At 49.7% G+C, this 11,316-nt stretch overlaps 1 protein-coding gene and 1 pseudogene across 3 annotated transcripts; both read left to right on the top strand.

The window, feature by feature from the left end:
• Window positions 1-704: 704 nt before the first annotated feature.
• On the top strand, window positions 705-2,846 carry LOC122706844 (duodenase-1-like). 3 transcript variants are annotated; one of them, XM_043922362.1, is made up of 6 exons: window positions 768-837; window positions 1,032-1,179; window positions 1,669-1,804; window positions 1,995-2,108; window positions 2,211-2,252; window positions 2,586-2,846. In XM_043922362.1, the coding sequence occupies exons 1-6, from the start codon at window positions 783-785 to the stop codon at window positions 2,745-2,747; spliced, it is 657 nt and encodes a 218-aa protein (XP_043778297.1). In that variant the 5' UTR covers window positions 768-782; the 3' UTR covers window positions 2,748-2,846. The 3 variants fall into 3 exon arrangements, with proteins under 3 accessions (XP_043778296.1, XP_043778297.1, XP_043778298.1); XM_043922361.1 differs by having other exon boundaries at window positions 705-837; window positions 1,995-2,252; window positions 2,586-2,839; XM_043922363.1 differs by lacking the exon at window positions 2,211-2,252 and having other exon boundaries at window positions 2,586-2,845.
• A 2,268-nt stretch (window positions 2,847-5,114) lies between these two features.
• Window positions 5,115-10,851, top strand: LOC122706410 (annotated as a pseudogene).
• Window positions 10,852-11,316: the final 465 nt, after the last annotated feature.

The raw sequence follows: 11,316 nt of genomic DNA, 5'->3' as shown, positions 1-11,316 counted from the left end.
AAACCAACCGCTGTGTTATGAGGGAGCCATAGAATCCCATGAAGTGAGACTACTTGAGGGGCTCTTGTGGAGAAAAACCAATGTGCCGAGTGGATAGCCAGCACCAACCATTGGGTATGCGTGAGCAATCCTGCAAGTGATTTAGCCTCCAGGCTTCAAGCAGCCCTGATGCCAAGGTGAGTAGAGGAATGCCATCCACACTGTACCCGGACCAAAATGCAGATGGGTAAAGCAATGTTGCTGTTATTTTCAACCACTGAGTCCTTTAGTAAGTGGAATAAGCCCTCTTCAGCATCACTTTCACACCATTATGTCTATTCCACACCATGGATCTTGTCTTTATAGTTTGATCCATGATGGTTTATCTCCTCTACATGAAGCAAGGAATCTCATTTCCAATATTTCTCACATTCTTGCTGAAGAAGGGGTCTCAATGCACAATCACCCTGGTGATCTCAAATGAACCACACGAAGACATTCTTTGATCTCTCATCATGAGGCCCAGGTTTCTGGGGCTCAGGCACCTGAGGGCTTAAGGACTGGCTGATGGGACCACCGCACCCCACCCGCCCCCCCGGCCCCTGCCCCACCCAATGGATGAAAACTCAGCAGACGCTTTAATTAAATTCAAATTCACAGTCCACTCTGACTCCAAAAAAGTGGTTTGAGGCTTTCAGAGAAGGCTCACATGATAAAGGCCAGAGTATGGGAGGGGACAACTCAGGGTTAAAAGACCAGAAGGAAGCAGCAGCTGCTCAGAGCTGGGCAGTCTTCCTGGAGAGATGGTCCTGTTCTTGCTCCTGGTGGCCCTTCTTCTGTCCCCTACTGGGGAGGCAGGTGAGTGATGGTCCCACCCTCAGAGGCCCAGTCCCACCCCACATGGATGGACCTGCTCAGACAATACCTTCATGCACAGCCTGGGTCTGGTCCATCTAAGAAATTATCTGAACTCAGGAAAACCGTGATCCCATCTCCCCTCGTCAAACTTTGGCTCCATGAGCACAGCGGGCAGGCTGGAATCTTTCTTTCAGGGAAGATCATCGGGGGCCATGAGGCCAAGCCACACTCCCATCCCTACATGGCGTTTCTTCGGTTCAAGATTTCAGGGGAACCTCACATATGTGGGGGTTTCCTTGTGCGTGAGGACTTCGTGCTGACAGCAGCTCACTGCCTGGGAAGGTGAGGAGCAGGGCCTGGGCCTCCATGCCGCTGTTGAGCCTCCCAGGGAACCCTCTTAGAGCTGTAGACGTGTGCACCCAGGTAACATAGGAAGCTATTCAGAGGACAGGTGAGCACTGGGGAGAGAGGGACAGGTCAATGCCAGTTGCGCATGGAGGGAAGGGACTGATCAAACCTGGAACATAAGGAAACCAAGGTTGTGGCCTGGAGCCCACAGTGCAAATGTGAGAAATTCCTGTTTTCCTTCGAGACAGTCAAGCTTGTGCAGGACTGAACACCCTCCGTGGATTCCAGGAACTGCCACCCTGCCCAGGCTGCCAGGGAGCAGACAGTTCAGAGACGCTCAGCCCCAGGGCCCATCACCTAGAATTTCACCACACCCTCCCCCTGCCCCACCCCAAGTTTTGCCCTGTCCCAAGCTGAGCTCTTTCCCCCGGCTCCTGGGTCGTTTCTCCTGTGACACCCCCCCTCTCTCTGCTCTCTGTGCAGCTCAATTGATGTCACCCTGGGGGCCCACAGCATCATGGAACGAGAGCGGACCCAGCAGGTCATCCCCGTGAGGAGAGCCTTCCCGCACCCACATTATAATGATAAAACTTTTGAAAACGACATCATGCTACTGCAGGTGGGACCCGTGGCTGCACTGACTCTGGGACCCTTCCATCCAGGGCCCTGCATCCCCCATGACCTCATTCCTGACCCTCCTCCTGTATGACCCCTTCTGTGGTCCCAGGGCTGTGAGGAGGCAACCCCATGACTGTCCTGCGGCCTCTGTGGGCCATCAGTAGGTGAGAATGCTTGTCCTCTACCTTCAGCTGGCTTGGAAGGCTGACATGACGGATGCAGTGAGCCCCATCAGTCTGCCCAGGAGCTTCGAGAAGGTGAATCCAGGGATGATGTGCAGTGTGGCCGGCTGGGGGCGACTGGAGGTAAATATGCCCTCTGTAGACAAACTACAGGAGGTGGACCTTGAAGTCCAAAGTGAGGAGAAATGTATCGCTCGCTTCAGAAACTACATCCCCGTCACGCAGATATGTGCTGGAGATCCAAACAAGAGGAAGAATTCTTACTCGGTGAGATCCCCAATGTTATCCCGTAAAACCCTGGGCCCAGCTGAGCTGTGAGGACGGGGGGCTGTGGGAACAAAGCCCGTCCCTGTGTCCGCAGCCTGTCCTCCTATCTGGTCTCTGTCCTGTGTCCCTGGGGGGTGAGCACTGCTCCACAGTCTCAAATGGGCAGGGGCTTCCTGCAGGTGGAGCAGCAGGATTGTCAATGCAAGGATGAAACCTCGGGACCAACAGGACCCTGAAGTCAGCCAGGAGCCCTAACAGAGACCACCCACCCCAGGGTGGCAGGGAGACTGGACCTGAAGAAGGTGAGTCAGCTCTTGCTCTCTCTGCCCGCAGGGTGACTCTGGGGGCCCGCTCGTGTGTGATGGTGTGGCCCAGGGCATTGTGTCCTATGGAAGAAAAGATGGGACAACTCCAGATGTCTACACCAGAATCTCCAGCTTTCTGTACTGGATCCAGACAACAATGAGACAGTACAAACGCCAGGGATCAGCCTGAGGTGCCCCCGATATTGACCCTCCATCTTCCCTGGGATTGGAAGCATTGGTCAAAATGTGTGGAGGGAGGTTGCCTGGAACTTATTAAACATTCATCTCTTGAGCAGAAATCACTGATTCCTCCTTTATTCACATATTCGTTAGGCACCTTCTCTGTCAGGGAAACATCTGTTCACAGTTCTGATCTGTCAGTGGCTTCCCCCACCCCCCACCAGCACGTACACTGCCTCTCCCACCCCCACCTTCCATCTCTGGAATAAAAACACCTGCTGTACCGACAGCCAGCTCCCTCCAGTCACATGTCCCCAGTGCCAACACCCCTCAGGCTGCCTGTGAGTTCCATCAGAGAAGGGAGACCCCTCCTCAGGAACACTGGCCCCCTTGTCCACGACCCTTGTGTCTGATCCATATGCCCTCCTCCTCGTCCACACCTACTCCCCTATCCCCCATCCCAGTACCCAGGGGGCAACAGAAGAGAGTCCAGATTTGGAAAGGGGACCACCTGAGAAGCTCTGGGGTTGAGGGGGGCACTTGTCCACCCTAACAGAAATGGGGAGATTTACCAAGGTGTGACTCACCCCATGAGTGTTCCCTCCCCGTGTCAGAGGAGACAGAGATCAGAAGCCTAAGAAAGTTTCAGGAGGGCTTCAGTATTCACAAGCTCAGCTCACGTGTCTGTCACAGCCCTGTCTTGGAGTCCCGCGCCCAGGGCTCTGTGCAGCCTCTGGTGTCCTGAGGGCACATCCTCCTTCAGCCCCAAATGACCTTGAGGGAGCTCTTCCACCTTGGGCTGAGCCAGCCTGTCCCATTTCCGTCATTCCCACATGTATGTATGTTTCTATAAAGGAAAGTCATAGTAACAAAATTTTTTAGATTCAAGGTATCCTAAAATTTCAAAGGTGGCCCATACCCAATAGCTTATTGAATAATTTTTTCTCTTTTATTTTTCAATAATCTTTCAATTTTCATGTAAGAATCTATTCAGGAAAGTAATCTCATTTTAAAAACATGAAGCTTAGAGAAGGCTGGGCTAAAGAGAAGTGATTTGCTGGACGTTTGCATGGTGAGTGAACTTCAACCATGGCAAAATGTATTTTGCGTGTAAAAGCAACACATATAATCATATAGTAAGTAAGTGTTAGTTGCTCGGTCATGCCCGACTCTTTGCGATCCCATGGACTGCAGCCCACCAGGCTCCTCTGTCCATGAGATTTTCCAGGCAAGGATACTAGAATGGGTTGCCATTTCCTTCTCCAGGGTATCTTCCCCACCCAGGGATCGAACCCGGGTCTCCTGCACTGCAGGCAGATTCTTTACCAACTGAGCTACAAGGGAAAAGATAGCTAAATACAGGACATATAAGTAAGAAATTTAAAATGGCCTACAATTTCACCACCCTCAGATCATCATCATCAATGGTTAAGCATGTTTCCTTCTGGTCTGTTTATTCATAAGATGCTCTTGCCACAGCTCACTGGGACTTGGCTTGTTTAGAACTCCTCATTCCATCCTTTCCATTCCTCTTTCTTCTGTCTCATACTGGTGACAGTGCTGGAATCATCTGCACATGTTCAGCATAGCAAAGCCCAGAGACACCAGAGACGTGGTTCACTCGTCTCTGGACTGAGAAAATTAGCGGAGAATAATTATTAGGGTGATCACCATCACTTATCTCATCACCGCACACCAGTAACCAGCATTTCTGGACAGGAAGGCCCTTCCCCTCACAGGAACCCTGATTTGGATGGGAGAGCACCCAACTCAGCTCAAGGGATGCTGGATACCTCAGCACAAGCCAAGCCAGTCAGGTCACCGAATGCTGAAGGACCCGGTGATGGTGGTTTTGGTCCAACGAGTATCAAGTCCAAGACTTTTGTTCAGCATAGTGGAATAAAAAAAATTTCTGTCACAGAATATTTACATTTGAAGAGCTGATTTTAAACACCACAAAAATGTGAGGCTGGAATCCTGGCAAGATAGGAAATGGGGTTGCTGTTTGGTTCCCTTTGGTGAGTTCAGGTCTATCTGCTCCCAAACCAAGTTCAGCCACTTCCTCACTCTTGGCAACAAGCAGATCCCTCATCATAGTCCTCACCACTTGTTCTCTAGCCACCTATTCTAGGGCTACCTCTCCCTCCTGTCAGCTTCACAGGGGCGGCAGCTGAATCTCCCAAATCCCTGAACCTCCCCTATTAGTAATTATGCATGATATTATCAGGATCATAAAAGTACCAAGAGTGGAGAAATGGAGATTCAATTACTGAGGGGCTCCTGGGGATCCAGCGCCTCTTGGTGTGATAGGGAAGAACTTTGGTATTCTGTTAGTTAGTCACTAGTGGTATATTGCCTATAACACTAATTATACATGATGGCACATCTCTGGGAACGCTGGCTCCCAGGTAATGAACGTTAAGCTAAAATACCTTTGTTTAGCTCACAGGAAACAAGCCCACTGATGAAAGAAAGCAGGACAGAAGAAATTAACACAACCGTCCTGAGGCTACTGGAACCAGGAAATGTTTGACTTTACTCGGTTCCCTTTTAGTATAAAAGTAGCCTGAATTCCAACTCAGGCTAGGTGGTTCTTTGAAACATGAGTCCACCATCTTCTTGGTCTGCTAGCTTTCTGAATAAAGTTGCTATTCCTTGTTTCAGCAACTCATCTTGGGATTTATTGGCCTGTTGCTTAGCAAGTAGTACAAGCTTGCACTAGGTAACACTAGTGCACTAGGTAACTCACACCACAGGCGTCACTTTCTTATTCCTTCTGCTGAGTCTTTGTGTGTGAGTGGGGTGACGGTGTCATTCTCTCCTAATCCAGGGCAGAGAAGGTGGTCATCTGTGGCATGCTGACACCTGGCTAGGGGGAAGCACAGCTCTCAAGGTCTGTGGGGGCACTGAGCCTCCCCTGCTTCCTTCTCCTGTGCTTTTGCCTAGAAGCAGAAACCCCAGCAGCTGTGACCTGGACAAACCTTTGGAAAGATGCAGCTACTCCTGCTCCTGATGGCTGTTTTTCTGCCTCCTGGGCAGGGACCAGTGAGTGAATGCCCATTCCTGAGGGTGTAGCCCATCTCACTAAACATCCCGATTCCTGACCCCTCTGTGCAGCTCTAATTTCTGAACCAGGTCCCATTCCAACGAAGAACACAAATTTGATGCCACATAGACGCTCAGCAAGGAGAGGTGGCAGGCAAGCAGGAAGATTGTCACTAAGATCTTTCATGGGTCTCAGCCTCTCCCTCACCACCAGAAGAATGGGTTGTGCATTTGGTAGAGGATGTGAAGCTACAAAACACACGTAAGTAAAATCCCTCACACCAGCCAGGAAGAGACAACTCAGACAAACCAACCACAGTACGGGAGTTGTCAGCGGACCCAGCTTATGCACCAGTGCCTTCCACCCCTCACTCCTGTCCAGGATAGGAGGCATGTGTGCGATTGATTGAAGGTGATAGATGAAAGCACCCAGAGCTCTCCAGGAGTCTTGGCTCTTTCCCAGGCCCCGAGCAGCTCACTTTCTGCCCCACCTCCCCCACCTCTCAGGCCCTTAGCTACACCACTGTCTCCACCCACCCCGTGACCTGAAATCCCAACAGTACTATCCCCAACAACCTCAGCCAAAAGCTAATGGGAGGCCACTTGTGCGGTCAAAGAACATTTTCTGAGATCCTGGGATTCGTTATACCCTAGGACATGAGGATTTTAGAAAACTCACCTCTATAAGTTCCTCATGCAAATGCACATTAATTTCACAATATTCCTGAGAAAGCTCCCAGAAGCCCTGCACTCATGTCATTGAAAAGCACAAGACACAGTGTCACGCCCCAGGGCTGTCTGTCACCCCAGTGTCCCCTCAGCTGCAGCCCTGCCCTGATGTCACCGCCCGTCCCGGCTCCTGGGCCGCATCTCCTGTGACTCCAGGCTCCTCACACCCCTGCTCTGCTCTCTGCAGCTCAGTCAGCGGCACCCTGGGGCCACAGCGTCAAGGAGCAGGAGAGGGTGCCGCAGGGCCAAGTGATTTTTTCCATGGAGAAAGATGTGTCCTTACAGACACCATAGAGACATTTGTTTTCCTAAGCACCACTTATTTAGGAGGAAAAAAAGAGTCTCTCACCACTCTGCCATAAAACCAACATAAACCAAGTTTCTATATTTGTGTAGAATGTCTCACATTGTCATTGTGTAGAACGTCACACAATGTGTGCGGGGTCTCTATCTTGTGATCGCTGTTTCTATGGCGCCATCAGTACCACACTATCTTCATTACTATGACTTCATTTGCTAAAGCAAGAGCTCCCATCTTATTCTCATTCTTTCAGCCTGTCTTCTCCAATGCTGGCTACTGGTTTTCCACGTCTATTTAGAACCAATAAAGTTCTGTGAAATACTTCCTGAGTGCAATGAATCTGTAGATCACTTTTGGGGAATGAATACCTTAAAAATATTGTCTCTTCCAAACATGAATGTGCAATATCTTCACGATTCATACTTAGTTATTTCACCATTTCCATGATTTTAATGTTTTATTCAAATTTCCTTTTCTAACTGTTAGGTAGTTAGAATAGGGAAAAAGAGTCCAAAATGGCCGTGGCTAAAAGACCTGGAAGGGAAAGCCCGCGAAAATAGAACAAAGAATAGAACAAAGAAAGGTCCGAGGTGGAGTGAGAACCTCAGGTAAAATAAACAAAGCTCCTGCCTAAGCCCAATTTACATAAGACAGGCCCAGGGACAGAGAAACATATAAAAAGAGGAGCCAAAGCCCTCTTCTCCCCTTTTTTTTTGCTCCCTCCCTCTCCCCCACACGATGGGGCGATCTTCTCTTCCCACCTTGCGTCTTTGGATCAACGTGCCCTCGCGCCTCAAAGATGGATTTTCCTGCTATTATCTAAATAAATAGAGCTGTAACACTGAGCTGTAACACTGATTTATTTAAGAGCTGTAACATGGTCTGTTTGAGACCTGAGAGCTATAACACGGTCTGTCCTCCGAGAGCTGTGACCCGCCAGGGGGCTTTAATGTCCGTCACTCCAAATTTTTGTTGTGACGACACAAAGAACCGAGGAGCATACACTCGCGTGACATAACTATTATCATATATAGAGAGATATGATTAATGTTTGAGTTGATTTTGTGCCCAGAAAATTTGACAATTACTAATTGTAATAATTGACCTGCAGGTTCCTGGCTATTCTTGTTCTATATTAGGTCTTGAATATTCAGTTTTATTTCCTCCTTCCCTGTCTTATACCTTTTACTTCTAATGCCTGCTTAACTGTAGCGGCTAAAATCTCTAGTATATTATTGAAGAGAAATGATGATTATGGCTATCTGTGTGACCTAGTATTGTTTGGCTCTCGAATAAAAATCATTGAAAATTTCATCATTAATTATATTGATTGGTGTGGGATTTTTGCAGGGATCATTTATCATTATCATTAAAACCCTCATTTCAGGAAAGAGGCCCGGCTTGGCTGCCGGGGAGGAGGTGCTGGCCCTGCAGGCCAAAGTCGCGCAAGGTGAGGAGGAGCTGAGTTCCCTGAAGCAGAGGCTGGCGGCAACCCTTTCGCGGGGCAGGAGTCAGCACGCTGGTTTCCGGTGTCGCCCCTGCCTCCCAGGGCCGCCCTGTCCGGAGAGGAGATCCAGCGCTACAGCCGGCAGCTCATGCTGCCAGAGCTCGGCATGCAGAGACAGCTGCGCCTGGCGGCCGCGGCCATACTCATCATGTGCTGCGTGGGGCTCGGCTGCCTGCTGGCGCCGTACCTGGCCGCGGCGGGCGTCGGCCGCCTGGGCCTCGTGGACTATGATGTGATCGAAGCGAGCAACCTGCTCCGCCAGCTGCTGCACGGGGAGGCCCTGGCCGGCCAGGCCAAGGTCTTTTCGGCGGCCGCCGCCCTGTGCCGCCTCAATTCGGCGGTGGAGTGCGTGCCCTACGCCCAGGCGCTGACGCCGGCCACGGCGCTGGACCTCGTCCGCCGTTAGGACGCGGTGGCCGACTGCTGCGAGAACGCGCCCACCTGCTACCTGGTGAGCGACGCCTGTGTGCTCGCCGGCCGGCCCCTCGTGTCCGCCAGCGCGCTGCGCTTCGAGGGCCAGCTCAGGGTCTACCACTACGGCGGGGGGCCTTGCTATCGTTGTGTGTTCCCCCGGCGGAGACGGTGACCAACTGCGCGGATCGCCGGGTGCTCGGCGCAGTGACCGGGGTCCTGGGCTGCCTGCAGGCGCTGAAGTGCCGAAGACCGCTGCGGGCCTGGGCCCCTCTTACAACGGCCGCCTGTTGCTCTTTGACGCTCTCCGAGGCGATTTCCGCTGTATCCGGCTGCGGAGGCTCAGGCCCGACTGTGCCGCCTGCGGGGCTTGTGACAGACCTGCAGGACTAGGAAAGCTTCTGGGGCTCCTCGGCCACGGATAAGGGCCGCTCCCTCCGGTTGCTGAGCCCGGAGGAGCGAATTTCCGTCATGGACTATAAGCGACTTCTGGATTCTGGGGCACCCCACCTGTTGCTGGACGTCAGGCCTCAAGTGGAGGTGGACATCTGTCGTCTGCCTCACGCCCTGCACATCCCTTTGAAACTTTTGGAACGGCGGGACGCGGAGAGCCTGAAAGTCTTGGGAGAAGCCATCCGGGAAGGGAAGCAGGGCGCACAGGAAAGGGCGTCTTTCCTCATTTATGTGATTTGCAAACTGGGCAACGACTCCCAGAAAGCCGTGAAGGTCTTGCAGTCCTGGACAGACTTAGACTCTTTAACAGTTAAGGACGTTGTAGGGGGGCTCATGGCCTGGGCCGCCAAAATCGATGGAACATTCCCGCAGTACTGAGGTGTCCGGTGGAGTCTGACCAGCGAAGGGTGTGGGTTGCCATGTTACCTGAAGGTTTTTGGCCTTTGTTTATTTGCATTTGTTTTTTCCAGTAATGTATGGAAGAGCCTGGGATTCTACAGTACCTGTGATTAGGTGGACTTCTTTTTATAAGGATCTCTTAAATTGTAATTTATCGAATGATGTCAATATTAAGGGGTGATACCATTGTTCCCGTGAACTGTCTTGTGTTTGCAGCACTTGCTGCAAGTGGTGTCTTGAACAGGTGAGATACAATGTAAGTGACAGGGCTTTGTGATTTGAACTCAGGTCATTTGCCTGTGCTGCCCCCTCCCTCCCCCCCGCCCCCCAATAAAAACCTTCTCAGGATGTGAGGGCGATCTGGTTGTAATACCTGTCGCCCCTTTGATCGCCAGGGTTGGTGCGACTGACCTGGCTAGCTAGGCGGGTGTCTCCTTTCTCCTTCATTGCTCCCATGAGCATTTCTCCCGAAGCTGTGCCCTGAGTGAAACCGGACCGCCATCCCTGGTGGAGTAGGACGGGTCTTCAGTATAGGGCCTGGGAGTAGCTGTGCCTCCCCGATAGAACCTCCCAGCAAGCTCCCAAGTTTATTTGCTCTTTAAATTGTACATTTTAATGCTTGGAAAGGTGTAGTAAACTTAATTGATTACAGATAAAATAGTTAAGCTCAGTTTATTGTTTACTAAGACATTTTTTGGATGTTATTTCTACTTCAGATGCTAAAACAAGTTCTAGAGCAGTGGTCCCCAACCATTTTGGCACCAGGGACTGCTTTCATGGAAGACATGTTTGGAGGAGGAGGGGCGGATAATTTGGTTTCCATCACCCACCTCTCTACTTTGCAGTCTGGTACCTAACAAGCCACCAACCAGGACTGGGGTTCTGGGACCCCTTTTATAGAGAAATCAATATTTAAAATGTAGATTATTTACACGTTAAAATGCAAATTACCTGGGACGTGGTCATTTTATTGTTTCAAATTAATAGCCAAGTAAGATACTTACAGTCTAGCAAGATAGAAACCATCTTTGTAGTTTGTCAGTTTCTTTAATAAATCACTGATTTTTTTTCTAGGCTTAGCTTCAGGTTCCACCTTCTGTTGTGCAAATAGAAATTTCTAAACTGTTTTGTGTGGCTTGCTTTGAAATCTTTGGGTCCAAGTCCCAACTTTCTGCCTTCCCCTGTCCATTTTTCAATGTTCAACCTGTTACTTTAATTTTTTGCTTTACTGTGTGGCCAGGATGCCATATACAATATTAAAGTGAAATAATAAACATTTCTTCTCTCCTTTGCAAAAAAATAAATAAAACCCTCATTTCTGTTCCTATTTTGTAAAGAAATTTTTTAAATGAAGGATAGTGAGTTTTAGTAAATACTTTTTCCCCCTTCAGTTGAATTATCATATGGTGTTTCTTCTTTCACCAGTCAATGTGTTGTGTTAGAGCAATTGTGTTTTGAATGAAAACCACTCATCCTCAGAAAAACCCAAATTAGAAATGATCTAATACTTTGGCTTATGGACTGATTGGATTACATCAATACCAGAATATTAACCCATAAAGTTTTCCTCCCATATTGTCATCACTGGGTTTGTCATGTAGGTTTTGCTAGTCTCTTAAGGAAAATGGGTAGCATCTACTTGCCAACAGAAATTGTATATCATTATTTAAGTTGTTTTCAAAGATTTCCAGGGAATTATTGTGAGCTTGCAGCTGTCCTTGATGGACAATTTTT

This window comes from Cervus elaphus, chromosome 13 (genome assembly GCF_910594005.1).
Source record: "Cervus elaphus chromosome 13, mCerEla1.1, whole genome shotgun sequence".
NCBI classification, from domain to species: Eukaryota; Metazoa; Chordata; class Mammalia; order Artiodactyla; family Cervidae; genus Cervus; species Cervus elaphus.
This window is presented reverse-complemented; position numbering and strand designations above follow the sequence as displayed.

Excerpts from the sequence above, each read along its gene's own strand:
- LOC122706844 (XM_043922361.1), top strand. The coding sequence starts at position 783 with ATGGTCCTGTTCTTGCTCCTGGTGGCCCTTCTTCTGTCCCCTACTGGG. Across the intron at positions 838-1,031 it reads GTCCCCTACTGGGGAGGCAG|GGAAGATCATCGGGGGCCAT; the intron begins GTGAGTGATGGT and ends TCTTTCTTTCAG. Across the intron at positions 1,805-1,994 it reads ACGACATCATGCTACTGCAG|CTGGCTTGGAAGGCTGACAT; the intron begins GTGGGACCCGTG and ends CTCTACCTTCAG.